Source organism: Aspergillus eucalypticola (assembly GCF_003184535.1).
Source record: "Aspergillus eucalypticola CBS 122712 chromosome Unknown BO83scaffold_17, whole genome shotgun sequence".
NCBI lineage: Eukaryota > Fungi > Ascomycota > Eurotiomycetes > Eurotiales > Aspergillaceae > Aspergillus > Aspergillus eucalypticola.
This window is the reverse complement of record NW_020290291.1, coordinates 263,876-290,227: the sequence shown is the minus strand read 5'-3', so window position 1 is coordinate 290,227 and position 26,352 is coordinate 263,876. Positions and strand designations below refer to the sequence as shown.

Below are 26,352 nucleotides of genomic sequence, written 5' to 3'. Positions count from 1 at the left end.
TGCCAGTTTATCCTGCATACTCTCTAGCATCGACCAATAAGACGAGGCTCACTACCTTCATTTAGCTCCGACCGAGCAGTCGAGAACAATCGGGTATTTTCTTGGCGTGACAATCATGGATCTGCGAAGTCACCCAAAAGTTTATCTCGCAGCTACTGCAATCGGGTTATCTGATCAATTGCTTCGCTACCAGCGCTGCTTTGTATAGCATATGTTATGAGCACTTTTCAAGAACAAGGGGACAATGGCGCATCTGGGAGCGCGTCAGACTGAAGATCTGGAGGTGGCCGGTTCAAGCCCGGCTTGTCCCATTCTTTTTGCCTTTTTCTTTTTTTTTCTTTTTTTCTTCTTGTTCCTCTCGGGTAGAAAGTAAGACAGCTCCACCAAACCACAATTGGATTGATTGGATACGTTTCCCAATATAGGCAATTCCAAGCTGTATTAGGCTTCTTCTGCAGTACATGTAGATCGGTCAGTCTTGCAGATGATGCAAGGGTTAACATGGCGATGGTTTGGCTTGTGTAGAACCACTCATTCCGAATCATTCTACACACACTAGTGTTTGGATATCTTCTAACCTCGGCGTTGCAGAATCACTGTAAGCTGTACTGAGGAGGTGTACCCTGACTAAAGACAGGGCATTTATGGTCTCTGGAGGGAGCGGACCCTATTTGTCCTATATATTCCCTTTCTAGAGGTACATCCTCGAAAATGGGAGGTCAGTTAATGTTTCTCTACTCAGATATGAAAAATGGAGAAAAGTACCCACTTACCATTCTCAACCCCAGCCCTAGAACGACAAAGCATCTCCATATCGTCAACACACGGGTGTAGAAACATCAGCAGCTCCTTCGCATAAGCCGCAGCCACAGTAGCAGCATATGCTTGCCAGTCCTCATTCGCGCTCGCGTCCGCATAATCTGAAATCCCACAGATGACAATGCTCGGAATCTCATTCATCACCCCGGCAGCTCCACCGTTCTCTATACAGAGCAATTGCCCATCAAATCTCTTATTAAGAGCATCTCGAGCCTTGGCATCCCTCACAGCCCAGTTCCCAGACGCAACAAGGCCGTAGTGCACATTCACCTGCTTCCTACCTTTTTTCTCTTCCCCAATCACACCCCTCGCCCTTTCCTTCCTCCCCGCTTCCACCCCAATCTTCACACCCCTCAACCCAAACCCAAAAACACCTACCATAACAGCACCAATAAGCCTCCAAACCATCCTCCCCAGAACACCCCACAGCCACCACCTCCGTTCTTCCCCGTCCCTATCCCCGAAATCAACCGGATCCCTCAACCCTTCACACCTCGTAAACTCCCTCCCCAGACTCAACCCTCCCCTCACCTCCAAATCCCTCAGAACCCTCCCCACCCCAACCCCATACAACTCATACTCGCTCCTCAACCGATTCACCGCCCCAAGCAACTTACTCCCCGGCCGGTTCAAGCTCCCTCCAGCATGTTGCATTGCTATCTTCCCCCCAGCTACTAACTTCCCCATATCCCATCCCACCACGCCCCCATACCCACCACTAACCGGTACACTAACAACCACATCACCCAGCCTCACCCCATTGCTCGGAACACCGCCCGCCACCCCAACGAGCAGCACGAACCTGATGGACGGGAACGTGTGCAGAAGCGATGTCATGGCGCTCGCGGCGGAGGTTGTTCCCATGGTGGGAAGGCAGACTAGGACGATGTTGTGCGGTGGTATGGAGCCCAGAGTGTAGGTATTTTTGTCGCTTGCGGGGGTGGGGGTATGCTGGTTGTGGATGGTGTCGAGGGTGGCGAGCATGGCGGTTTGTTCTTTGGGGAGGGAGGTGATGTAGGCGATTGTGTAGGTGTGGAGAGGTGGGAGATTCTCTTTTGGTTCTGTGGATCGGGGCATTGTGAGGGGGTGTGGTTAGTAGTCGTGGTGGAGATGGGGTTGGGGTTATATATATATAGATATAGAAGGTGTGGAATGCATTAGGATGGGTGTCTGAAGCATTTGGGAATTTTGGGAACGTAGTTCATAAATGTTTCGGGTTCTTGTTGGCAAGCGGTTATATATGCTGTATGGTTGGTGTATGGATATATTGGGGAGAGTTAAGCGCCGAGTGCTGAGGTGGATAGGTAGCTCATATGTGGTGCGCCGGCTAAAGGGGTGTGGGATAAGGCTACGATCTAGCCTTGCCTTGGCTGCAGCTGTCACGGTCTAATGCAAGGATGAGTTGGCGCAGATTGTAGGATTAGTGTTGCGTTTAGCGGAGGTGTATGCTGTTATGAGTTGAAGTAAAGTTCTTGTCACTATTACGTAGATAGGTGCTCCCTGCTTGAAGCTATGCTGTAGGAGGCAGGTCCCAACCCGGCAATGTATGACACTTGACCTCGACAGACATGAACTTAATTATAGATAAGACGTGATAGAGAATCGGAGCAAAGTTGCAGATTCGATTGCGAACAAGGTATCGTTTTACTATTAGACACTACATCATGGGATATTGAGACACACCACCGGGGACAGCCATAGCCCGGCGAAAGCAAAACAGAAGAAAGCATAAGATAAAACAGACAGCCACCCTAACCCCCAAGGAAACTCCTTTCCATCACCCCTTCATCTCATATCTATGGGCTCCGCACTATCTCCAAACAATGAGACACGCTCGAATCATCATCCGCCGGACGCGGACACCCTATCTCACCTTTTGGCTTCTCCAGCGGAAGATTTATAATACGAGGTTGGAACTTCGGCTGCAACTCTTTCTTCATATCCCTTCTGCCCCAGACATATCCAGCCCCCAGCATAGCCACGGCTATGCATGCCAATGGTAGTCCAACACCGAGTCCGATCGCAAGCCTCTTTGATTTTTCAGAATCGGATTGATCTTCTTCGCTACTGATACCGCTGCTACCGTCATCTAGGGGGGTTCCAGTTCCTGTTGTTGTCGGTGCAGAGGTAGCAGAACCGTCGGAGACGGAATTTGAATCGGAACCGGAACCTGAACTAGAACCAAATTTGGAGTCGGAGTTGGAGCCGGAGTTTGAGTTAGAATTCGAGCCGTCATTAGAAGAGAATTTGAAGAGAGCTGAATCAAGAGTAAACGTCTCGTATGTGTTGCAGCAGGCAGTGGTACTACCGCAGCACCAGGATCCGTCGCCGCAGTTGGTCAGCTGGTAGGTCCAGTCGGAGTTTCCGCCGTTCTGTCGCTATAATCAGCTGCTAGTTCGTCCCATGAAGAGAGGGGAGAGACTGACCTGATTACCACAGATGTCCTTTGGCAAGCAATTCGTCGAGTTCCACGATTGATCCGTGCAGAACTCCCGATAGTATGCTCCTTCACTTGTCTGACAAAGTCCCGAGGGATCACACGTATCTGGATCCGCATCATTGAGTTTACAGCACATCGAATGTACACCCGAGATGGAGACGCATGGCTGGTATATGGAGCTGTCCACTTGTGAGCCATCCGGTGCATAGCATGATGCAGCTGCCACAGAAATATAGCTTGGGATGAGGGCCCAGAAAGTGCCCGTGTTTATCTTCATTGTGACTGTCTGATGGTGATTACAAAAACCGGGTGAGATACACCCTGTAGAAAAGTAAAGAAAGAAGAACTAAAGTTGACAAAACTCCAATTTCCGGCTAACAGAGGGATTGAAATTTAAACAGACCCTGCATCTGCCTCGTGAGACTTTGTGTAACGTTATGGATTCCTTACCCGGTTTACTTGTTCCCGTCTAGGAAATCGTGGGGACTATCTTATCGAGGGAGATGTTTAAGTGACAGAACCTCCTTGGGGATATAAGAAGAGGGAGGACCCGACTGGCCCTTCGCTGTTAACTTTCTGGTACAGTGGGTCGGTGGTAATGGTTAAAGAGAATTTGACAGAATTTCTTATTGGTATACCCCAAAGAAAAGGGAAGACTCCATGGTGGTGAGCCCGATCGGCAAGGCAGGAATGTTATGGTGTAGTGTAGAACCTGGGACAGGATTTGTCAACTAGAACCACTACATTGGTGAGCTCCTCGGAGGTGTAACATCCTGCTGAACATGCTATAGTCCGCTTTGTTATTCTTATGTACCATGTTAGCTACGAAAGACTGGCAGGGGAAGGTGAACCTGCATACTGAGAAACAGCTGCAGGGTTGCAGCTGGAGTGCAGTAAGTGGGTGTTAGTTCCTCACAACAACATGAAAAAACTCCACCAACGGTGCTGCTGTCAGGCCCACACCCCTTAGCAACCGTTGCATGCCAGGGCGGGTATGCAGGTCCCAGGGGTGTGGTTGGGGAGCGGAAAACATTTCCAGATAAACCCCTTGTTTCACTGGAGGTTCTTGGAGTGCATACCAATCAAGGGATGAAGGATGGAGGATAATTTTCTTGCCAGGAAATCAAATAATAGGGAACTACTAGGGGATCACTCCGCTCTCACAGACCCTCGAAGGGGTTGCAATTTATAAGGATCGTCCACCCCCTTCGCAGCGGCAGTCACCCTCCTTATACTTCGTTAAGCTACTGCTCAGATGCATGGAACATTATCGTGTGATCCATCATTATGGTCGGCTCATAAAAGTTATCAATCCAATAAAATTTTGTAAACACATTCTCTGCCATTAATTCCCCCCCTATGCCCAACAAGGAAAGCATTATCACTTTTCCTCCCTGAGAGACGGCGGAATGCCCTCATCCGCCAAGGCCTGCATATCATCCTCACCCATGGCACCATCCCACCCCTTCGATACAAGGTAGGCCCGGAATCTCTCATCACGGATTCTCAAATCCTCACCCGAAATGTCCGGAACAAAGAAATAAGTCACCAGAATTCCCACAACACCACAAATAGCCGCAATGATAAACGTCCACTTCTTACCCAGATTATCCTCAATGGGAGTGAATGCTTGGGTACCAATAGCAGCGCCTGCTTTTCCCACAGCCGCAGACAATCCATAGCAAGTACCCCGAACACCGGTGGCGTACAGCTCCGACGAAAGTAAGCCGAGCATGTTCCCTGGGCCAAAGTTGCCCGAACTCTGCATGAGTCCGTAGAAGACCACAAAGAGGGGGATGATCTTGGTGATTTTCTCAAATGCACACCCGATAATCAGACCGAAAATGAGGTAGCCGCCGAATCCGATCATCATTACGTTTTTGCGGCCGAGTTTGTTGCAGAAGAGAGCGCCGAGGAAGACACCGGGGAGGGAAATGGCTCCGAGGAGGAGCTGCCATTCGCCGGTTTTGAGGATCGAGTCGTCGCCGACCACGGAGGAGATGATACTGGCGGAAAATACGCCGTTAGGGAAGGTGACGAAGTCTGTCTAAGGTTAGATGTGGCTGACAGATGAGGCGATGGTGAAGAGTACGTACCGTAGAGGAACCAGGCACCGCAAGTTCCAATGAGTGATTTCCAGTAATAGCGAATTACCAGGCCGTACGGGACTTGCTTCTTAATGGCTCCGCGACGATAGAGCGCTGAGTTCAGCATGCGCCATCGGAAGTAGAACACGGAAAGAGGCCAGATGCACCCGATACCGAAGCAGACGCGCCAGACGGTGCTGTAGTGGGATTGCTGGCATGCTGAGAATACAATCAAGAAAACCAGAACAGCAAAGGGACCACCAAATGACAGCGGAAAGTTTGTCACCATGATGAAGGCTGGACCGCGCTGCTTCAAGGTCAAGTCATTGGCGGTTTCGGATGCCGAAACTGACGATGCGGGATATTCACCACCGGTTCCTGAGATTATTCGCACTCATTAATCCAGCATACTGGAAGAAGGAGCACCTACCAAAGCCAATAATACCACGTGAAACTGTCAGCATCCAGAACATGCCGTTGATAGTGACACCGTGTGATGCGGTGGCCAAGATACCGCCGATTACGATCATTAGAGTTGTGAAAACCATGGCAGCTTTGCGTCCCATGTAGTCGCATGTCAACCTAGGCGTGGAGTTAGCAGGTTCCTCTATGTGTGTGAAAAGGATGCCATAGACAAACCCGATCACAATCTGACCAATAACTTCCCCAACAAGCAGGGCATTTGATACACGTGTCGATACAGCCGAAACGTATTGCTTGGGGTATTCTGCCTTTAGAAGCACATTGGTCATAGTCCTGCATACTATCAGCGGGGTACATCGGCCCATCGTTTGCGGGGTAAGTACATGAGGTTATTCTGGTACCCATCGCTGATGAGGGCGAATCCACTAGCAAGCTAGAAACATTATCAGTAACATTGTCCAAGCAGATATTGAATCAAAGTAGATTTGCAGCTAAAGAAGGAAACTAACAATGGTCAAAAAGTCAGAGAGACTCTGTCTCTTGCGGGACACCTCAGCCGAAGGATCAGCGTCGGAGGTATCAACGCCCTGGATGTGTGTCTCCAGGACGCCGACATCCTTCGACTGAGAGTTTTCCCACGAAATCTCACTAGACATCGCAATATTGCAAAGAAAAGAACACGAGTGAGAGATGAATTGGAATAAATCTCATTGCACTGTAGGAGGATGAGCACGAGGGCAGGTTTTTATCTGGGCGTGTAGCCTCTTCCCACTAGGATGGTTACATGCGTATGCAAGCGTGACTACCAATCAGAAGCCGGTCGCAATAGGGATCTCATCCTTGTTATCATGCGTTCATGCAATTGGCGCATCAGATAAAGCTCGGTGGAGCCGAACCAATCATTGCCGCATGCGGGTTCACGTGCGTGGAGCCGTGGATAAGATGCGATGCTCATTGAAGCGCACCATTTCATCCACGTTGATACCAAGCACTATTTGACTGGTGCTTGGCTGGTAGGGCTTCCGATGAGATATCTTGTCTGGGATTCCGACAGACGGAGTGGGACGGATTACCTGTTTTCTCTCGGACTTACCCAATAGGGACGGAGTTTTGCCGCTTTACCGGCACGTGGTATAGAAGCTTTCGTAGGGCTGATGCCCAAGAGGACACGTGCTCTTTGTAACAGCATTGAGTAGAAAACCATAGTATTCTGCAATGGCTCAAGAAGGTGGGTCTAGTGGCCGTTAGTATGGTGATGAAACAGATGAAAGTTCGCACGGTTTTGTGGGACCTTAGCAGTCACTATCGGGATGACTAGGATGACTAGGATGACTTTGCGATAGCCGTGTAGAGTTTGTAAAGTGTGTCGCTCTATGACGTGGTGAGTTTAACCATCAGCCACTGCCAGCGTTTCCTTCGCCAGTGCGGAACAGGTTATACTGGCTGTAAACTTGGGCAGTCGGTCTGTTTTGGGGCGATTCAACGTTTCAACGGTTTCTGATGCTTACATTTATGACGAAATGGTCGCGTCTTCATTTTCTTATCCTAGCTCCTTCAAGCTTCGAGAATAATAAATTATTGTATATAGTTCAATCATCTCAAGTACACAACTTTTTCTTGAGATTAGCAAGAACAACAGCCGCGCAAGCCAGATCCCGCGCCTCCAAAGCCCATTGAGTCAAAGACCTTATCGCCTGGTCTAACAAGTCCGGCCAATCTGCCAAATAGTCCACGAGTACCTTGTCCGCCTTGGCAGCCGCAATGATTAACAGGGCTGAACTGAGTACATCGCGGGCGACAAACCAGGTTCCATGATGTCGGTGTTGCGTCGCCTTGGAGTTGATCATATGGAAACTGCACTCGATAGCTTTCCGCATGAATCTCATAGCCTCCTCGTTCTCATTAGTCTGCCCATCGTCATGATGAATTGCGTAGTATACAAAGGGCCGATAGAGCCACGATCTCAGCTGCAGAACCCGTGCTTGCAGGTTGTACGTCAGCTCAAACCTGGGTGCCGAGTCCCATTCTTCGACGTGGATTATGGATGGTCGGTTTCTGGACCTGAAGTCGGAAACCAGGCAGTCAATAAAAGTATATATAAGAGCCCCTACCCCGTTACCAAAGTTAGAAATTTGTTTCCGGCAACTTACCAGTGAGGATTCGAGATCCGCGGCTGTCCGACGCATGTAAGATAGGTTGGCTGGTGACCATTGCGAGTCGTTAGTGCTGTACATAAAATTAAGTATTTGCGCTTCTACGCGCATGAGTGCAACATCTGCTAAGTAGTAATACGTGGACAACTTCCAGAGGTGTGACAAGTCTTCTGAGTCTGTTGGCGTCCCGGACAGCACTGCTTCGAAATCGGTCGCGCTTACGGACGAGGGTATTGGGTACCCGTCGGACACGTTGAACTCACTCACATTGAATCGGGTATGTCGAGCTCCGCGCGCAAGTCACTGGATAGATCACAAAAATTAGCCTCATCCTAGATCGAGCAGTTACTAGACTGGCAGAAGAGAAAAGAAGGATAGAACTCACCATTCTGACTTCCAGCATGTCCAGTAAAGTCTCAGCTCTGCCGGATCTACATGCCTCCCGTTCGAGTCATTACCCACAGCTGCTTCCCTGTGTCGCGAGTGAAGACTCGGAATGGCGGAGGCTCGAGAAGAGTCCATCCATGCTCTAGCGGCATTTAGCTTCTACATCTGGTAGACCCCGCTAAGGAACCAGCATTGCGTGGTCGAATTACGATCGCCGGGTAGGGAGAGCCTCTTCAACGCTTTCTGATAGAACTGCTCTCCTGTAGCGCGAAGTGATTCGGCATGGTCATCACGTTCTGCCGAGCGATCATCATAGCGGAGTGGACCTGCTAAACAGCCTAAGGCGCAGGCGAGGAACTTGAACAGACATTCTTAGCGTGGCTGTGAGATCGGAGATGACGGTGATGGTCTATATTGCACAGCAATTCTGGGGAGGGGGGATCCATCTACACACCACTAAACAGGAATAAGCGTTCCGAGAGGATTCGCCCACTTCGACCCTGACGGCCGATTGACGTAGGACAACCGTATTCACCACGGGATTCTTAACGTGCACAAACTGCAGAAAGCGGTCAATGAGATCTGGTATGAGGGCCAAATTCACATCGTTGTTGGCAACTTCTTTGAGACCATGATCTTGGTCCGCGAGAGTGAGACTGATCAAAGTTGTTTGCAAGCGAACCTCTTCAAAAATAGGCCACGACATAATTGCATCAGGACATATCCTGGCTGCAGGGATCTTCAGAGACACATTATGTAGCATTTGTGGGCTTAGTTCAGCCGTGTATTGATTTGGCGGACCTTTCAGAGGCAGGGCTGCCGTCACCCCTTCAGGTCCTAAGGAATTAAGAGACTGTTGGATTTCGGCTAAGCGATCGAGATTGCAATGGTGGCGGGATCAAATCTAGTAAGCGTTATATGTGAACATGTTGTAGCAAACGTCGATACACACACGTGTGTGAACACATCCATTCATGCGTATGTAGTAAATAGAACTTTAGAGGGAGAAGCAGCATACTTTGAGAAATCTACGTGGTCCTGATATACGCCATGCGACTCAGAGATCTGGCACGAAGAGCAGGTCGGACGAGCATTGTCGCACTTGATCTTTCGCGAGCGACAGACCCTGCATGTTACCACAGCCCGTTTGCGAGTGAATACCCTCGCTTCTCGCTGAGACACCCTGTATTTGCTGGTACGTGATGTAATCCTTCACTCTCCCGGAAGTGTGTACGTACCTCCCCAAACTCCAAGCTCGGATGGGACGAAGTGGAGGCTAAGTACTAAGGATCTACGGCAGTGATAAGGTCTAATAGTCAGATTGGCCAAACACGGTTAGGAAGCCTTTGTTTATTCCTATTTAGATTTTCTGTTCCCCTTATCTTACTTCCCGCTTACGCTTTGAATTTACACTGCGAAATGAAATCGCCTTCCCATTGCCCCTGCCAGTCGACTACTGCGTTCTAGATTCTGCCTGAAAATCTATCATGCTTTAAGAAAATGAGGATTCCTACATGCATCTTCACTTTCCATATGTTTCGTCCACGTTTTGTGTTCAGAAAGATCAAGTTTTTGTTGTATCAGAAAGGGTTGTCCCCCAAAAATATGAAATCCATTATTCACAAGAAATGTACGCAGCACTAATTTGTCGTACCTCAGTAGGTTACCCATCTTAGCTAGTCCGTTGACTCAGGATGAAAAGGGAAGGTTAGATGCTGTATTACCATCTCCAAGCGCACCAAAACTGGCTAACTGACATGCCAAGACAAGAGGACAACCAATGCAGTTGCCTTGCGATTATTGGCTAGTGGGCAAGATTCTCTGGCCAGGGAGTTCCAGGGGCACTTTCAGACCATTTCATATCGGTGGAAGTTAGGTATTCGATACTTGTCTCACGTCGTGGAACCAACGAGCCCTGCTCGTGAGGTATGGTCGCTGGAAATGCATCGTCGAGCTGCTGCAAAACAGCCCAAGAAGCTTGTGCATCGGGGTCATGATCCTGGGTGTCATGTAGGTCACTGATGTCTAATGTGTGGTATAAAATAGAGTGCTTCTGGTAGTCAACATCGTTCTCCATGGCGGCTACAATACGCATCAGGGCATCGTATATGAAGCAGTAGCCGACCGACGGCATCAGGACATATGCGCCGCTGTTGAGAGCATAAGAGCCAGCGCCCCTGGTCACGAGGGTGGCATTGTAGAAAATGCTATAGGTGTCGTCATCGAAATTTAGGGCAAAGGGCCATGCGCCAATGTGGAGCTTCGGGCGCTGGGCAGCCATGACGAAATTCATGCTTGGGTAGAAATGTCTGTCATAATCAGTTAGCAACTTGGTATATACACACCGTCACTATAGAATTTGGAAGGAAACAGGGATAACCATACTCGCCACACTGAAGCATGCCAACACGACCCAGGGGGGTGTTCACCACTCTGAGCTGGTCGACCGTGCCATCGCTAAACATACCCCGTTCTGAACCAGATGGTCTAAGCTTCCGAAGATGCATAACCACCTCGCCATCTCTAGAGATCAGTGCCTGGGCCATATAGATGTAGTTTCCAGATCTTTCGGAAAATGCGACAGCCGCCCAGATACCCACGGACAATTCCATCGACCAACGTATTCCACTCGTGACTCCCAATTTCCAGAGAGTTCTCAATGTAGGAGGCCAGATGTGTCTTCTTCCAGTCATTCTGTTCCCTCCATTTGGGAAATCTGCGTAAGTAGAGTTAGTGAAATGTGTCATGCGAGGTAAGAGGGCACATGAAGGAAACAGACCCGGGGAACCAAAGTTCAGGAAACGTAATCAAGGTGGCACCAGCGTCTTTATCTTCGCGCATTAGGCGTAGACCCATTTCAGTAGTTTGTGAGATGTCGATATTCATACCGGTCCAGTCGCGGTTCTGCAAAGGAAGTGGTCAGTTTGGCGGCGGGCAGCGCACAAGGGCCACCTTCATCTTTTGAGATTCAGCCATGTCTGCAGATCTATTAGTGGTGGAGGAGTGATCAGGGAGATTGCACTGGAAAGGCTGGGCTGAAGTATGGCTGTAATCCCATGGGTATTTGTATCTCTTTCTATGCTTCGCCATCACTAGTCCCCGGTCATTTGAAGCTAAAGTATAGTAGCTAGGTTATAGTATTTGTTGATGGGTTCGGGGAGTCACGGAGCTGAGGTGAATTTGACCCACTTTTGTCACTGTCGACGTTGTGCTCTTAGCGCATACTCCGCAGTCTGAGTCCTTATCGGTCCACTTTGGTGTCATCAGATAATGTATTGCTTAACGCCGCAACTCCCCGATTGGCTAATGTTTTATCAGTCGCTGATTCGATGGTCTATTTATTACATGGAGCATCCGTCCCTACTCTACAAATAGAATTGGGATGGTCTCAAAAATGGCCAAGCGACTTTGAATCTGTTGCTGTAGGTTATCATCAACTTCGCATATTCCTTCATGGGTCAATCCAAAGATATCCCAACCGCCAACTACCTCTCTGATATGGGGGCGGACTTGGAGGACGAAATGCTGATAGCATCACCATTTCCATGGACTGCACCTCATCTGGTGAGGCTGAAATTTTGTGCTCTCAGTCTTGTCTTGTTCCGTAGGTGCGCCGTGCTTCCTCAAGATTTAGGATAAGTGGTAACCAGATCCATGGCTAACGGCACCGGCAGCTTCGGCAAATGGATACGACTTGAGTATGATCAATAGTTTGCAGTCCTTACCCCCCTGGGTATCCTTCATGTCAAGCCCCACAGGAGCCTGGATGGGATTATCACCCTGTATATTGGATAGGACTGCTTCTAGCTTACACCGTTGCTCCATATATATCCGACCGGTTTGGGCGAAAGATATGTCTCTATGTCGGGCTTCTATTCGTGACTGCCGGAGCAATACTACAAGGACTCTCGCCGAATCCGACCGGCTGCATTGTTGGACGTGGTCTGGCAGGGTGTGCAGCCTGCTTTTGGAGTTGTAATGCTCCAGTACTCGTCAGAGAGATTGCATACCTGTCGCATCGAGCAACGACTAGCTCCTTCTATCAATGTGGTTATTATGTCAGAAGTACCCTCGCTGCTTGGATTATCTACGGCATGCTGAGGAACTCTTCCTCATGGAGCTGGCAATTCCATCGCTCCCGCAACTTATTTTACCACTTTGTGCACTGCCTGGTCTCCTGCTCTGTCCAGAGAGTCCTCGGTGGCTCCTATCGCAGGGACGAGCTGAGGAGGCCCACGCAATTCTCACACAGTGGCATGCTGGGGGTGATAGGAACAACCCACTTGTCTCTTAGCAAATGCATGAGATTCAGGCTGCTCTCAAGATTGAGACCGAGTCTGTACAACACACAAGCTACCTCGATATGCTGAAGACAAAGGCCAATCGTCGCCGTCTCGTAATCACCCGATCCATAGCCCTGTTCAGCCAATGGGGTGAGAATGGGGTTGTCTCGTTTTATCTTACAGAGGTCCTCACAGCCGTCGGCATCACCAAAGTCAAGCGAGCAACTTATCATTACAGCTTGCCTTCAGATATGGGATCTTATCTGCGGAATTGGCGCGGCCCTCCTGGTGGACCTAGTGGGCAAGCGTCCTCTGTTTCACTCATCGGCAATCATCATGACCATCAGCTATATTATGATAACAGCATTCACGGCGAGCTTTGAAGAACATCATGAACGCTCGGTGGGAACTGCTGTGATTCCATTGCTGTTCATTTATTTTGCTAGCTACGGCATCGCCCTGTAGGCCATCCACCCCTACCGCCTACTAAACAAACGCTGTTGCTCACTATGTTCCCAGGATCCCGTTACTCATTGCCTATCCTTGTGAGATATGGCAATTTAGTCTCCGTATCCGAGGGCTTAGTATTACATGGATTTCATCCTGTCTGTTTGCCTCGTTCAATTCGCTGGACAATCCGATAGCCCTCGAAACTATCTCGTGGAAGTATTTTGTATTTCTGAAAGTCCTTATTGTATACGGCATAACCGAGTACTACATGTACCCCGAAACAAAAGGCCGTTCCTTGGAAGAGATCCAAAGGCTGTTTCAGAGCGAAAACCCCGAACCAACGTCAAGCAGGGCGACTGACTAAGTGTATGCTCTTTGGCGGAATAACTATGGGGGCATTATAGGCAATGGCACTGTCAGACATGTATTTCTGACAATTTCAGCTATATCTACAATAAATAGTAAATCGTATATGATTTCTTTTACCTAGTAAATAGGCATTCTATTGTGACAAGTAGATCCTACCACACGCTTAGAAACTAGTTATTGTAGGAAAGGTAGATATAGAAAGCTGATTCTGGTTCAGGATAGCTGCTTTGGGGCCAGAACTAAGTAGATTTGTACGTCATAGAGCTCATTTGGTATCTGGAACTATTTGAACCAGACACATTGTAACCCGGCAACGTGTACGACCTTGTTATTTTCATCCTCTATGCATCAACATGTAAGTTAGACTACTGTCCAAGAATATAACGAGCAATAATGCCACTTACTTCCCGCCGGGTAGCTGTAGCGACATCCTGCTTGAACTTCAGAAGAACCAGATGCATATTAGCCATTTCGGCGAAGCATAAGAGGTACCTGACAATGATGTTTTCTAGAAGTTGGTATGTAACTTAGTATTGGTGGATATGCTGATATGTTATTGTCCACCTATCCGGGTGTGTCGCACTTATGGTGCACCCACATGTGACGTGGTCAGAAATAACTGCGACAGTGCCAGAACGGAGCTGGAAAATCAGTACGGTCAAAGTCAGGCAGATCCTGATACTAAAATGTATCATACATGTAATTTATTACTATATCTGATATTCAGTCAGCTCTAAATTTGGAATGGAATTCTCTTTAATGAACATATTAAACATATTTCAAATTCTCTAATACCTTAAGACACTCCAAAAGCCACTAAAAGGCCCTAAAAGGTAGTCATACTTGCTGATAGTAATTCAGAGAAAGCTGTTATAGAGTAAGAACTAACTAGTCTGACACTGAATATCATTACACGTGACAGAGACTGTCCAATATCAGGATGCTTTGAGCCCAACGCACTAATTTCTGACACCGTCGCAACTGAGACCCCGCACTTATATAATGATATGCTTCATCGGGGGATCACCAAACCGTCTCGGAGATATTTCCAATACAGTGACGGCCATTTTTTGCATGAACTCGAACATTCGAACAGAAGCCCTAGTCGACGTGATAAATAACTCTCTTTCCTTATGAGTTGCGTCTGGTACTCATAAAAGTATTTAGTTTTTCTTTGGATTACACCTTCAGAACCTTATATCAAGATCATCGCTACTACCGAGACTCTCAACCATGACTGTTAGCTCGAACCGCTCGATCGCCATCATCGGCGTGGGATCGACCATGTCCCGCTCGCTTGCCCTTTGGCTCGCAAGTGTAGGATGGAACATTGCCCTCGTGTCTCGCTCTGAGAATAGCCTGTCTAAAATCGCCGACGAAGTCAAAGCCGCCCAGACAAACGCGGACGCCAAAGTGATCTACCGTACCGCTGATGCCGGCAACCCCGACAGCTTGACAAGCACCCTGGACTGGTGTGCTCAGCAGTTTGGTGGCAAGCTGGATGTCTTAAACTACAATGCCGCCCGTGTCGCCCCCTCGCACATCACTAAAGTCACTCCGGAGGAGCTGAATCTCGACCTCCAAGTCTCTGCAGTGGGTACCCTTGTCGCAGGCCAATGGTTCACCCGCAACGCCAACACCGACAATATCCCCAAGGGTGAGTGGCCTCTCTTCTTGGTCACCGGCGGCACGCTCGACAGAGAGCCGCAGATTGCCTGCTCTTCATTGTCTGCTGCCAAGGCCGCATCACAAACTATCAGCCGTCTCTTCGCCCAGACGCTCCCGCAGGAGGCTCGGGTTGTGGTCGGTATGCCGCTGATCCGCGCACGCATTGTTGACCCGGAAACTGGTGGCTACACCGAGGGCTACCATCCTGATACCATCATCCAAACGGTGTTCAAGCCATTCTTTGAGGATCGCGAGAAGCTACAGGGTGGAGTGGACAACTGGGCCGTGGAGCGTATTATTTGAATACAGCAGTAACTTTGCTGGGATAAGTAAAGTACGGCGGTGATCAACAACCATCAGGCAAAGACAAGGTTCACTCGCAGTCCGCTAACTGCAAGTCATTTTCATTAATATTTATAGTATTAAGAAGTCTTCAAGCGAAAGGACAAAGCATTTGGAATTTACGCCTTTTCATACTATGCCCCAAATAGTCTATATACACATGTCAGGATCCAGCCTGGTGCACTTCGGGCAGAGAATTCTCCAGGTGTAGACCGATAGGACTCTTCATTCTTTCTCTATTGATTTATTCGCATTTCGACGCGCTGTTGGGGGCATGTTTGGTCATATCCAACGAGGTTTTCGACCGCCCAAGAGAAAACGCTGTTGGATACTGCCACCAGCACCGACCAGACCTTTCCTGCGGCATTAGGCTGCACGCGAAATCCCCACTACAAAATTTAGATTTATGCCTGTCACAGAAATTGTCGCTGCACCTATTCGAAGTCTGCCTGGAACTCTTTAGTCAATTCAAACACCTCGTCCTGAAGAATGTGTATATAGCATGAGGATCGTCCGAGGATTCAGCTGGCAATGTTACTGTAACGAAGTCTTTCTCAACTGTGTCTGTAATATACGTCCGCATAAGATCCCCATACTGCGAAACCCCGACCTGATAGTTTTCAGTAGGCATAGTGGAAGATCTCCAAGCACTCAGTGACTTAGCAGCTTCGTACTCGGTTGGCGTTGCCTACGAGGCTGTGGCTTGGGGTACCTATATCGATACTCGGAGGAATCGCTCCGGATGGTCCAAGACATGAACCGCGAAGATTTTGGTCTTTGCCTCGATTCTTTTCATGTGACTGCTCGGTTGTGAGGAGATAATGCGGTCGAGAGTGGTATTCGTGAAGATATTTGGCTCTGCGGGAATCGGTTAATAGATTCGTTGAGACTTGCCCGTTGGACAAAATATTCTATGTACAGCTTTCCGATGGAGAGACATTTGTCCCTTCATTGCAGCCGGGACACCACTTCTATCAGGAAGATTTTCCTCCAGCTTTGTCTTGGTCGCGCAACATGCGCCCGTTCCCCCTTGAGGAGGGGCTTACTTTCCTGTTCCAGTGATTACTCACGCGTGGCTGGATAGAAAAGGGTGGAAAGGTGTGATTTCGATTGAAATATTCGACTGGAGAATGAGGGATGAATCGAGGCGTCCGAGTGACAATGTTAGCCGATCCGTGGAGTCTATGCGAAAACTGACCTCCGTTTTGGAAAGTTCGACTTAGATTGATGCCAATAGATGTTGCCGTTTTTTTTTTTTTTTTTTTTTTTTTTTTTTTTTTTTTGGAATATATGCAGAACAGAGAGATATAAGATGGCCATCAAGGCGCTTTTGTCTGAGGGATTACCTGTTACAAGTCGAGACGGCAGCATATTAGATTATAAAGTAGATTATCTCTTCCATTTTCTAGAACATCACAATACCACCGTCGATCTTCAAGGCTCCCCCTGTCATGAACCGAGCATCCGCACTTCCCAGGAACGATACCAACGCCGCAATATCTGCGACCTCTGCCCACCGACCCAGAGGAACAGTATCCAACATACTTTTCATCTTCTCTTCGGACCACGCGGCGAGGAACATAGGTGTATTGACGCCGCACGGGTGGACCGTGTTAACACGAATGTTATACTGGCCCAGCTCTGCAGCTGCAGTGATGCATAGACCTCGAAGAGCAAACTTGGAAGTAGAATATGCTGATAGACCGGGTGTTGCGCGAAGTCCAGCAATTGAAGAGACCAGGATAATACTGCCTCCGTTACCGGAGTCTCGCATTGCTAGTCCGCAGTGTTTAACGCCCAGGAAGGCTATATAAGATACATAAAATTTGATGCTCATTCTAAACGTTTCAGACTAATCTCAAGAGGAGTACTCACCAGAACGACAATTCACTTGCATTACCTTATCATATTGGTCAACATCAGTATCCAGAATACTCGTCGACGAATACGATATGCCCGCGCAAAGAAGTGCAACATCAAGCTTTCCAAATTTCCGAATAGTCTCATTAACATATCGCTCAACATCTCCTTCAGATGTGACATCTGCTTGAGCGGTAAGGATCAAATTGTTCGCATTCAGGCTCTTCCCATCTGGCAAATCTGCGATCGCTTTTATTAGCTCTTCTTTTGACTGAGCCAGTCCCTGTGAGCTGATGTCGACCAGCACTACTTTGGCGCCTTCTAGAAGATATCGCCGAGCAGATTCCAGGCCGATGTTCCCTGCAGCTCCGGTTATGAGAGCTACTAGGCCATGTAGGCGGTTTGGGATCGGTTCCTGAGGAGATAGAGATCGGGGCATGGTCGAATCCCTGTTCGGCAGGTTCGACAGTACAGATATATTAAAATGAGCTCTATGACAGATTGCGGAGGCCTTTTCTGCGATGAAATTTCTTTCCCTCACTCAAGTTTTTAATAACATCCATGAGTGACTTGGAGAGCTACTCCTTCGAGTGAGATAATGCAGGAAGTCCGAGGTGAGGGGAAGTTCGGAGGAGTGCCCGAAACTACTTTTTCGGAGCAGCTTCGGAGCCGTTACCGGCGTTGTGTCAAGGGGCATTGTCGCCGGGAGGATAGTCACCCCCAGCCCCGCGAGGAAAAGAAGGGAAAAAAAAAGTATATCGTAGAGCTTGCTCGAGTATGGCTTGCTCGAAAGAGCCAGACACTGATACGGATTTCCTGGTGCGAACATATGCAGGGAAACTGGAGAAGAAAGATAGCTACTGAAAAATTGGACGACAACAGAAGTCATAAATTAGATTGAAGTATTTTGGAAGATATATCCCTTCATTGCTGGCGGATTCTCATTTGAATACATCTTTCTCCACCGTCCAAAGTATAGACCTTGACTTCACACATTCTCCACATGGGTAGAACTAGTCTGCTTCTCCAACCGAGCTACTGAGCTTCAGCAGCCACCCTCGACTCCGCCTGTCGAAACTCCAGATAATTCTTTAGGGTTTTCGTAGCAAAGACACTAACATCTGCCTCAAATAAGATGCCCATATCCTCCAACGGAACCCCCTCCGTTTCCGGAACAAATAAGTACGCAAAGGCCAAAGCAACGATAGTACATGCTCCAAAGAAATAGAACGTGCCATATTCTGTAGAAGCAATCATGTAAGGCAGCGAGTAGACAATGATGAATTAAGCCAGCCACTGCATGCACACAGCACACATCATCCCGATGGTTCGCACGCGGGTTGGAAGGATTTCCGATGCAAATATCCAGGGTATGCTGTTCCAGGAGAAGCCGTAGAAAATTGCATAAACGTAGATCATTGCGACCACCGTTCGTGACCCAGAGTCGCTGGGTGGAACTTGGTCGAAGGACTGACTTAGTTGGGAATATATGGCCAGGTAAAACATCGCCACTGCTGCACCGATCGCGCCAACTAGTAAGGGACCGCGACGTCCATACCGATCCACGATCCAGATCATGAATACTGTTGTTGTGCACATTTTGACTAGGCCATACACTCCGGTCGCTAGGAGCCCGACTGAGGTTCCGGTGAACACGATCTAAGAATGAGTAAAACGTCAGCGTCTTCTCTCAAGCACCATAGTTTCCCTCTAAAGGTTCAGTATCTTAGCACATTCACGCACAATGTGTGACAGTGTCCGTCTTCCGCCACTCATCTCAAGTTCTTGGTTGACAGCAGCCTGAATTTCGGTCAACTCATTGACCACGTAGGGGTGGTCGAATGGAAGATTGCGAACCCAAGCGAGGTTTTTCTGTGCTTGGACGATTCGATTCTTGCTAGCCAGCCAACGTGGGCTTTCTATTATCCATGACAGGCAGATCAATAGCAGCCCAGCTGGAATCATCTGGACGCCGACGGGGATTTTCCATTAAGAAGCAGTTGTGCTCGGTATATTCTTGTCGACGCCGTAGTTAACCCAGAATCCGAAGACAAGAGCCACCTGTAGCATGATCGCGAAGCAACCGACGAGGCGCCCACGGACGAGGGCTGGAGAACATTCGGCGTGTAAACGGGAATCATGGTGGAGGATGCTCTTTTGAAAGGTTGGCCGTCAACCTCAGACCTAAGGAATGGTCGGAGATGGGTTATCCGACTCCTAGTCCTGTCAACACCCGTCCGGCGTAGAGCTCATCAATACGTCCCACGAGTTGGAGGCCTGATCCAATGGTAAAGACAGCGCTCGATCCGATAATGACGGGCTTCCGACCAAAATACTCGGCGAAGAAGAACCCAAAAATGGCACCGAAGAATGCACCCGCTTGAAAACTTCCAGGAGCAGAATGGCTGGCCGTCTGATTTGCTTGGGGAGGAGAGGCACTTTGAGGCGCATCCGCCTCCAATTCGGTCCTACGTGCGAAAATGTGTAGTAGTATATACTATATTTGCTTCATCATGGGAATAGATGAAGTAGATGAGAAACCATGATGTACTTTATTGGGGGAGAGCACAGAAATCGACACAGTCTTCCCCTCATATGAGTTGTTCGTGCCTATAGCGGACAGAAACTTCCGTCCGAATCCCATCGTATTATGCCACCTCCCAAGCCGGGATTTGAATCTCCTGATAGGATAGAATACTTGCTTTACAGGAACATGCTGAGAGACTTATGCGTCCAATATCTGCAGCAGTGATTTGTTATAAGTTTACTCGATCGTCCGAATTGGGAACCTAACCAGTCCTTGTCGATCAGTTGGATTACTTATGTAACTTTGTCCGTTCATCGCCCTCCAACATTTGAAGAAGGGGGTCAGCGACCCGTTTTATGCCTGATGATGGGCTATATCCTCGGTCGACATATGAACATATGAATTTCTTATCAATACCTATTTGCCTTACTACAATACCCAGTACCGTGCGATGTATGGCCCGAGTTGTCTTCTTCATCATTGGTCCATCAACGGGCTCTATGATCAAGGAAAATCCTGCCTCTTATTTTTAATTGCATTTCATTGTGACAGTTTAAGCCATATTCTTCTTGTAGCATGTGGATAGCTCATCGTCAACCGTATAGCTTGTCTTAATGAACTTCTTAAGAGCTCACCCCCGCCCCATTCCTTCCATATGATCGGGATCACTTCTAAACAGAGTAACTCACGAATGCGACCTTCAGAGTAAGCAGTAAAGAATTGTATTTTTCATTTTGGTGGCTGTGACTTCGTGTAGCTGCCATTCTTAGGTCCAACACAGATGTCATTACCCCGCTCGAACTGCAGTCTTGGCGCATTGGGAGTGAGGCTGAATTCTCAGTTACAATCGTAAGTTGTATTGTGTATAACCATTAGCTTCATTGACAGGAGTAGGAAATGCCGAGCCAACAGTGAAAAACCCCTTTTTAGGAAGGTAAGCAGGTTCTTGTCGCAAAATGTCTGTCTGATGGCAGCAAGGTCGGACTACAGCTACTAGTTTAAGGCCAGATGTCATGATAAACTTGGCAAGCTTAAGTTTGAGCTGGACCCTAAGCTGCAGCATAATCTGATATTAGTAGCTTTTGCTAACCTTGAATAGTGGAAGTAGCCTAAAGAAGCAGTCCTGATGACCTTTTGGACGCAGGAGAGAGGGACACAGCGTATGATAGGGTCACTTGCGGTTCGTGAGACTAGTGACAAATCAGTTTTTAGTAAATACTAGCTATAACCACACAAGGAGGTACCCAGAAACGGTGCAATCAGGTTGCATTCCGGACCTCCGAGAGGTGTCCGAGGCGTCCGGGTCCGGGCCGTTAACCCTGCATGGAAAGTGTAGGTAGTTAGGCAACCAATGATCGACGCAATTACTATGGGTCGTAACTAAATGCCGAGTGGCCATACAAAGTGCCGTGGAATTGGATTTATTTTCTCTTGTGTGCCTTCCTCAGCCTCAAAACCCTTCCCCGCACGACGATCAGATACCTTGGTGGACCCTTGCAGTTGTGCCTTAATGAGCTCATTTGTTGCTTCCGAAGCTATGACTTGCACGAGGCTGAAGGGCAAATCGGGTAGGTGACAACGTTGATCGGCCACTTGTTCAGATTTGCTGCATAACGATGACGTTGCTTCTCTTGGTACTGACGGTGGTCTTTGGTAATCTTGACTTTCTCAATGTGTTGATGATGTACAGACCACTGAGTCATAACATGACATCAGGTGGTTATCAAAGGTCTACCATAAGCTACGAAATGACAGCATCGATGGTCTGGCAGACATTGGCAAAGAAAGTACTTGTGCGGACTAGAATTAATTAACGCATATTATCGAATGCCCGATGTAACAACACGATATCAACTAATATCGCTCTTCTGCACCAGCGAATTCAAATCTCGTAGCTAGTGCGAGCCTTCTTATTGACGAATAAGAAGTCTTATTTTATATACTCCATGTACGAGGGGGTATTCTCACATGGTGGGCACGAATATGCCGCATACTCGTGGCATCCCGACTGGGACGATGGTAGCACATAGAGAATGATCCTCAGGGAATTATCAGCAGTGTGCTATATTGCCTGAATCTCTTACGGATAGCTATGGCGTAGTGGAAGTGTGTCTTCATTGCTATTCTTTAAGGAAAAGCATTTGTTTGACTGATACAAATATACACCTTGATGGTCTCTTTGAACTTGATGTGAATAATAAATAGTCATTATAATTAGCAGTAAAGCGCATAGCTAGCATGAAGTGGTTGGATACATTCTTGGTGGGGTACCTGGCTCGAAGATCACGATAGAAGCCACGTCTCAAAGCCAAGCAGTCCCAACCTCATAATCTATCAGTACGAAAAAGGCATGCCGGGGTATACTTCGGGGTGCAGTTCCCGCCCGACACTTGGAGATTTTGATAATGTAAAATGATTTGAGCTTGTATACTGACTCGCATATGAGAAATCCAAATGAGCCTCATATGCCCAGCCCATTTGCTATATGCTGACAGTGTCTGAACCACCACTATAGTGGTCGAGGATGGCTAAATTCTGCTCTCCCATTAGCTCATGACCATGAAGAACGTCAATACCAGACGTACGAGGTACCTTGACAGACAGCCGCACTATCCGGAGTGATAATAATCAATGCACTGAATGAGTTTAGCGGGTGATATTGGACGCCTTTACCCTGACATCTTGGAGGGAAGAAAGACACAGCCTAGCATATGTGTGTCGATCAGAAGCAGTCATGGGGCATGCTGACCAGGATGCTACACTTATCTCTGAATTGGGAAGACAGCCTTATCACAGTAGCAAGAAGAGTCCCAAAATCTATAAATACAGCCATCATTCCGGCCATCAAGCTTCAATTCCAACTCAAGTCTCCAAGCCTTGACGACGACTACCTGAGAAATCCTAGGAATCCTTACCATCTAACTCATAAATATCATTTCTAAACATCCATCAACATGCGCTTCGTAACTCTTATCTTTGCTGCCCTCGCCGCTGGCCCTTTGGCTGCCCTCGCCGCTCCTGCCCCTGCAGACAATGCAGCCAACGAGAAAAGCTGCCCATCTGGCGACAAGATTAACTGCGGAGTAAGTTTTATATTCAAGATTTCTTATTGCCCTCTTGATTCCGATATCGAGCTGCAGATATTGATATCCATTGACAGGGCTGCAACGGCACCAGCTGCCAAATCGGATTTAACAACTAGTGAGTTTCACCACCGAGCTTGTATATTTCATGAAAAATACTCGTGAACGAAGAGCACAAACTGACAGTAGTGGCCCGTATATAGTCCCTGTGATGAGGGCAGTGTATGTTATGAACACCCAGTTTCGCTCAGTCGAGCCCTATTTACCTACCATACCTACCATGAGCTTTCCATCCCCAATTTCGTCTTGACCTTGCTGACCATTCATTTTTGATCACAGTGCACTGCCCAGAGTGGAGGTGGTGATGGGAAGGACTGCTGGGATAACAACTACGGTGGAACAAGACACGTCGTTTGCCCCGGAAAAGCTTGAGCTAGATCTGATATATGCTCTGGGTTAGAGGAACTCCCCATGGCATGCTACAATATCTAGGAGGATGACCTTGTGGTGGTATGGATGGTACTGAGTTGGGTCTGGTTGTAATTGAGGGCATGCCCGAGGTTTGACGTCTATGTTGCAAATGTTTCCATGAGTTTACGATCTTTGAGAGGCAAGAGGTTAATGGCGCCAGCTTCTTGTCCTATTTGAAACGCTCGTTATGAATTCTAAGAGTATTTCTTTATGCCAGTCGAGTGCTTGTTTTGAACCCATAGATGTAAAACGAGTAGCCGTAACGGCAACAATGTGAGACGTTCACGATTTGGCCCCCTGTTATTTTCGTTACGTTTAAAGCAGGATATCGTTACCTTGTACTTTCGTCCGGTTGTTCAGCTCTAGATCAGCTACAAGAACATTGACAAGAAGAGGTTGGATTCATATCAATAGTTCACTGTACGTGCGTTTATAATGAGCACTGGCCGGCTGTTCTCCTAGGCAGTGACTCCCATATGATCTTTACCCCGAATTTGACTTGGTGAATTTACTGGAAGCAAAGCCTTAAATGGGCTACTACTAATGTTAGGTTGTATTACCTCTACTCAAATTTTGATTCGAACACGACTTTTACGTCTGTGGGACAAGGCTAGTAGCTACGTAGGGGGTAAAATTGAGGTTGACTATCAAGAACACTGTCCGGGATTTTCATCGCGGCTAGTTCTAGTTACGCAGACACGAAGGCGGCTCGGATATTCACCGATGTTCAACAGTAGTACTCTTTTGCTCCTGCTATTTTATTTAACTGGCGCTAGCCCTAACCTAGAGCCAGGTTAGGCAAATAAATCGACTGTCACACAGTTGGTTTACTTGTGGCGCCACATATTTCACAAAACTGCTATACAAAGGTTACACTTAGTCGGACGGGCCAAGCTTGCAGCATCCCCATCGGCCCCATCGGTTCCGCCGGTTGCAAGGGGTATCGCCACCTTAGTTCCTATATTCCGGAAAAAATTAGACTATCAGCAACTACTACCTATACATAAAATCGATGTATCAGTGATATTAGTATCTATACTTGATACGCGAACTCTCACAAACAGCCTTTCCACAAATAGGTATTCCCGAAAATATCAATTTCATACCCTCTTTCAAAATGAACACCACTAGACCTAACTATGAGACAATTGAGACCGACGTCGACGGCTATACCCGTATAAAAAACATATACATACCCATGCGCGATGGGATTGAGCTTTGTGCCGATGTGTTTCTCCCTTTAATCGCATCGAAAAATGGAGAGAAGGCGCCTGTGATTTGCAGCATGGGTCCTTACGGGAAGGACAACCATTCCTCTACATTTGGACTACCTCATTCGCCTATTTATGCAGAAATGTATAAGCACATCAAGCCATTGGGCCCTGATGCTTGCTTTGAATTATGTGAACCATCTATCTGGGTACGAGACAACCCATAATTAGGCTAAACTTCCCTTGTGCTTATTTCCTACCCTTTAGTGCAAAGAGTACAATTATGCGTTGGTTCGTGTTGACAGCCGTGGCATTGGCGGCAGCCAAGGAAAGCTTGACCCTTTCGGCTTGGAAAGATCAGTGCAGATTCAAGCAGATGCAGAGGGACAAGGTATTGATCTCCACTCACTACGTCAGATTCATATGGCTAATTCGAATCCTCTTTCTCTTCCAGATCTCTACGATATCGTCGAATGGGCTGCCATCCAACCATGGTCATCCGGAAAGGTGGCATACTCTGGAATCAGTTATTATGGAATGATAGGATACTGGGCCGCGATGCAGAAGCCACCCCACCTAATCTGCGTCGTATCATACGAGTCTGCATGCGATATGTATCAAGCGTCAAGACGAGGCGGTATCTACAGTGACAATTTCCAATCTCATTGGTACCGGAATCTAGTCATTCCCTATCAAGGAGGAAAGAAAGAAGGTCACATAGGGGAAGTAGAACTTGCAGCCAACAGAGTCGATTTTCCGAAGCTACTCGCGGAGACTGAGTATCCCACTGACGGTGTCTGGGAAGTTTTGAAAAGAGTTCGCAATCTTTCCGATATTGAGATCCCATTCTATCTTGCTGGAAACTGGACAGATGCTGAGCTCCATTTACCCGGCAATATTCGGGCGTTTAACGCTATCTCGTCAAAATACAAGTGGCTGGAAATGCATACCGGAAATCATATAAGTGCGTTCTATGAGCCAGCGCATCTGGAAAAGCAGAGGAAGTTCTTGGACTTCTTCCTCTTCGGCAAGGATAACGGCATGCTTGATGTTCCCCGCATCAGGCTTCTTCAACACCACGGCACAAATACCCTTTATCGTGAAAATGAAACATCCTTTCCTCCAGCCGATGCGGAATATGTGCCCTTTTACTTCACCCCAGAGAAAGTGATCACCCCTAACAAACCAACCGGCCCAAAGACCTCCTTTACATATGAAGGCTACAGCGAGAACCTCCACTTCTCCCTCGAAATCCCATTCCCCGAGTCCTTCGAGCTACTAGGCTCACCATACCTAGAGCTTGAGGTCAGCACCACAGCCAAAGACATGGACATCTTCATCTATCTACGCGCAATCAATGCAGACGGCGAGAATATTATTCTACACGGCAACCACGGCGAACCGATGGACAATTTTGCAAGAGGTTACTTCCGTCTTTCTCATCGTGATGAAGTCGCCAAAGGTTTCATTGAAGATAAGGTCATTTCACAACCAGCTGTTGCCAAGTCGGAGGTCATTCCGGGCCAGGTTTACTCTGTGCTTATTCCTTTGTACCCTGCTGCGTTTCTGTTTGATCAGGGCCAGTCACTCAGCATTGAGATTGGGTCAGTGGATACAGCCGGTACTATTGGTCCTATGCGGCACGAGGGTGGAGATCGAGTGAAGGAGAGATTTTCTGGGGATAATGTCATTATTTCTCATGGGAAGTTGGTTCTTCCTCGGGTGAGGCGGTGATGTGTCTTGAATTGGATTTGGCAGTCATTGTCAATGTATATAAAT

General features: G+C 47.8%; 11 protein-coding genes and 1 non-coding gene across 12 annotated transcripts; 5 read left to right on the top strand and 7 right to left on the bottom strand.

The window, feature by feature from the left end:
* Positions 1 to 238: 238 nt before the first annotated feature.
* On the top strand, positions 239 to 311 carry BO83DRAFT_t182. Its single transcript has one exon. It is a non-coding gene; the product is annotated as a tRNA-Phe (tRNA).
* A 113-nt stretch (positions 312 to 424) lies between these two features.
* On the bottom strand, positions 425 to 1,901 carry BO83DRAFT_447838 (purine and uridine phosphorylase). Its single transcript, XM_025536660.1, has 2 exons — positions 770 to 1,901; positions 425 to 687 (listed from the first exon to the last, which is right to left on the bottom strand). Exons 1-2 carry the CDS (start codon positions 1,894 to 1,896, stop codon positions 594 to 596), a joined length of 1,221 nt encoding a protein of 406 aa, XP_025386667.1. The 5' UTR covers positions 1,897 to 1,901; the 3' UTR covers positions 425 to 593.
* A 714-nt stretch (positions 1,902 to 2,615) lies between these two features.
* On the bottom strand, positions 2,616 to 3,546 carry BO83DRAFT_447830 (uncharacterized protein; the record flags this gene model as incomplete). Its single annotated transcript, XM_025536659.1, has 2 exons — positions 3,246 to 3,546; positions 2,616 to 3,197 (listed from the first exon to the last, which is right to left on the bottom strand). Exons 1-2 carry the CDS (start codon positions 3,534 to 3,536, stop codon positions 2,616 to 2,618), a joined length of 873 nt encoding a protein of 290 aa, XP_025386666.1. The 5' UTR covers positions 3,537 to 3,546.
* A 1,069-nt stretch (positions 3,547 to 4,615) lies between these two features.
* BO83DRAFT_363613 (metabolite transport protein) lies at positions 4,616 to 6,458 on the bottom strand. Its single transcript, XM_025529580.1, has 6 exons — positions 6,279 to 6,458; positions 6,153 to 6,202; positions 5,986 to 6,102; positions 5,777 to 5,928; positions 5,356 to 5,724; positions 4,616 to 5,302 (listed from the first exon to the last, which is right to left on the bottom strand). Exons 1-6 carry the CDS (start codon positions 6,423 to 6,425, stop codon positions 4,641 to 4,643), a joined length of 1,497 nt encoding a protein of 498 aa, XP_025386665.1. The 5' UTR covers positions 6,426 to 6,458; the 3' UTR covers positions 4,616 to 4,640.
* Positions 6,459 to 7,367: 909 nt separating this feature from the next.
* BO83DRAFT_390081 (uncharacterized protein) lies at positions 7,368 to 9,015 on the bottom strand (the record flags this gene model as incomplete). The annotated part of the gene is made up of 6 exons (XM_025532840.1): positions 7,368 to 7,736; positions 7,777 to 7,830; positions 7,920 to 7,995; positions 8,190 to 8,254; positions 8,308 to 8,361; positions 8,764 to 9,015. 6 exons carry the CDS (start codon positions 9,013 to 9,015, stop codon positions 7,368 to 7,370), a joined length of 870 nt encoding a protein of 289 aa, XP_025386664.1.
* A 1,098-nt stretch (positions 9,016 to 10,113) lies between these two features.
* On the bottom strand, positions 10,114 to 11,285 carry BO83DRAFT_447826 (aliphatic nitrilase; the record flags this gene model as incomplete). Its single annotated transcript, XM_025536658.1, has 5 exons — positions 10,114 to 10,618; positions 10,695 to 10,874; positions 10,906 to 11,025; positions 11,089 to 11,213; positions 11,253 to 11,285. The coding sequence occupies 5 exons, from the start codon at positions 11,283 to 11,285 to the stop codon at positions 10,114 to 10,116; spliced, it is 963 nt and encodes a 320-aa protein (XP_025386663.1).
* A 522-nt stretch (positions 11,286 to 11,807) lies between these two features.
* BO83DRAFT_399991 (MFS general substrate transporter) lies at positions 11,808 to 13,406 on the top strand (the record flags this gene model as incomplete). The annotated part of the gene is made up of 6 exons (XM_025533371.1): positions 11,808 to 11,913; positions 11,984 to 12,042; positions 12,068 to 12,648; positions 12,682 to 12,700; positions 12,725 to 13,053; positions 13,112 to 13,406. 6 exons carry the CDS (start codon positions 11,808 to 11,810, stop codon positions 13,404 to 13,406), a joined length of 1,389 nt encoding a protein of 462 aa, XP_025386662.1.
* A 1,046-nt stretch (positions 13,407 to 14,452) lies between these two features.
* BO83DRAFT_379596 (NAD(P)-binding protein) lies at positions 14,453 to 15,475 on the top strand. Its single transcript, XM_025531548.1, has one exon. It carries the CDS (start codon positions 14,645 to 14,647, stop codon positions 15,380 to 15,382), a length of 738 nt encoding a protein of 245 aa, XP_025386661.1. The 5' UTR covers positions 14,453 to 14,644; the 3' UTR covers positions 15,383 to 15,475.
* A 1,351-nt stretch (positions 15,476 to 16,826) lies between these two features.
* Positions 16,827 to 17,978, bottom strand: BO83DRAFT_447818 (SDR family NAD(P)-dependent oxidoreductase; the record flags this gene model as incomplete). The annotated part of the gene is made up of 3 exons (XM_025536657.1): positions 16,827 to 17,227; positions 17,297 to 17,696; positions 17,958 to 17,978. The coding sequence occupies 3 exons, from the start codon at positions 17,976 to 17,978 to the stop codon at positions 16,827 to 16,829; spliced, it is 822 nt and encodes a 273-aa protein (XP_025386660.1).
* A 338-nt stretch (positions 17,979 to 18,316) lies between these two features.
* BO83DRAFT_399988 (general substrate transporter) lies at positions 18,317 to 19,925 on the bottom strand (the record flags this gene model as incomplete). Its single annotated transcript, XM_025533370.1, has 6 exons — positions 18,317 to 18,495; positions 18,595 to 18,940; positions 19,025 to 19,246; positions 19,307 to 19,435; positions 19,497 to 19,719; positions 19,780 to 19,925. The coding sequence occupies 6 exons, from the start codon at positions 19,923 to 19,925 to the stop codon at positions 18,317 to 18,319; spliced, it is 1,245 nt and encodes a 414-aa protein (XP_025386659.1).
* A 2,837-nt stretch (positions 19,926 to 22,762) lies between these two features.
* Positions 22,763 to 23,351, top strand: BO83DRAFT_428378 (uncharacterized protein; the record flags this gene model as incomplete). Its single annotated transcript, XM_025535401.1, has 3 exons — positions 22,763 to 22,891; positions 22,969 to 23,009; positions 23,231 to 23,351. The coding sequence occupies 3 exons, from the start codon at positions 22,763 to 22,765 to the stop codon at positions 23,349 to 23,351; spliced, it is 291 nt and encodes a 96-aa protein (XP_025386658.1).
* A 1,128-nt stretch (positions 23,352 to 24,479) lies between these two features.
* On the top strand, positions 24,480 to 26,307 carry BO83DRAFT_438518 (CocE/NonD family hydrolase; the record flags this gene model as incomplete). The annotated part of the gene is made up of 3 exons (XM_025536092.1): positions 24,480 to 24,782; positions 24,841 to 24,964; positions 25,028 to 26,307. 3 exons carry the CDS (start codon positions 24,480 to 24,482, stop codon positions 26,305 to 26,307), a joined length of 1,707 nt encoding a protein of 568 aa, XP_025386657.1.
* Between the last annotated feature and the right edge of the window lie 45 nt (positions 26,308 to 26,352).

Excerpts from the sequence above, each read along its gene's own strand:
- BO83DRAFT_447838 (XM_025536660.1), bottom strand. The coding sequence starts at position 1,896 with ATGCCCCGATCCACAGAACCAAAAGAGAATCTCCCACCTCTCCACACC. Across the intron at positions 688-769 it reads GCTGGGGTTGAGAATGGTAA|GGAATATATAGGACAAATAG; the intron begins GTGGGTACTTTT and ends ACCTCTAGAAAG.
- BO83DRAFT_363613 (XM_025529580.1), bottom strand. The coding sequence starts at position 6,425 with ATGTCTAGTGAGATTTCGTGGGAAAACTCTCAGTCGAAGGATGTCGGC. Across the intron at positions 6,103-6,152 it reads GGGTACCAGAATAACCTCAT|GACTATGACCAATGTGCTTC; the intron begins GTACTTACCCCG and ends GATAGTATGCAG. Across the intron at positions 5,929-5,985 it reads ATTGGTCAGATTGTGATCGG|GTTGACATGCGACTACATGG; the intron begins GTTTGTCTATGG and ends CTCCACGCCTAG.
- BO83DRAFT_379596 (XM_025531548.1), top strand. The coding sequence starts at position 14,645 with ATGACTGTTAGCTCGAACCGCTCGATCGCCATCATCGGCGTGGGATCG.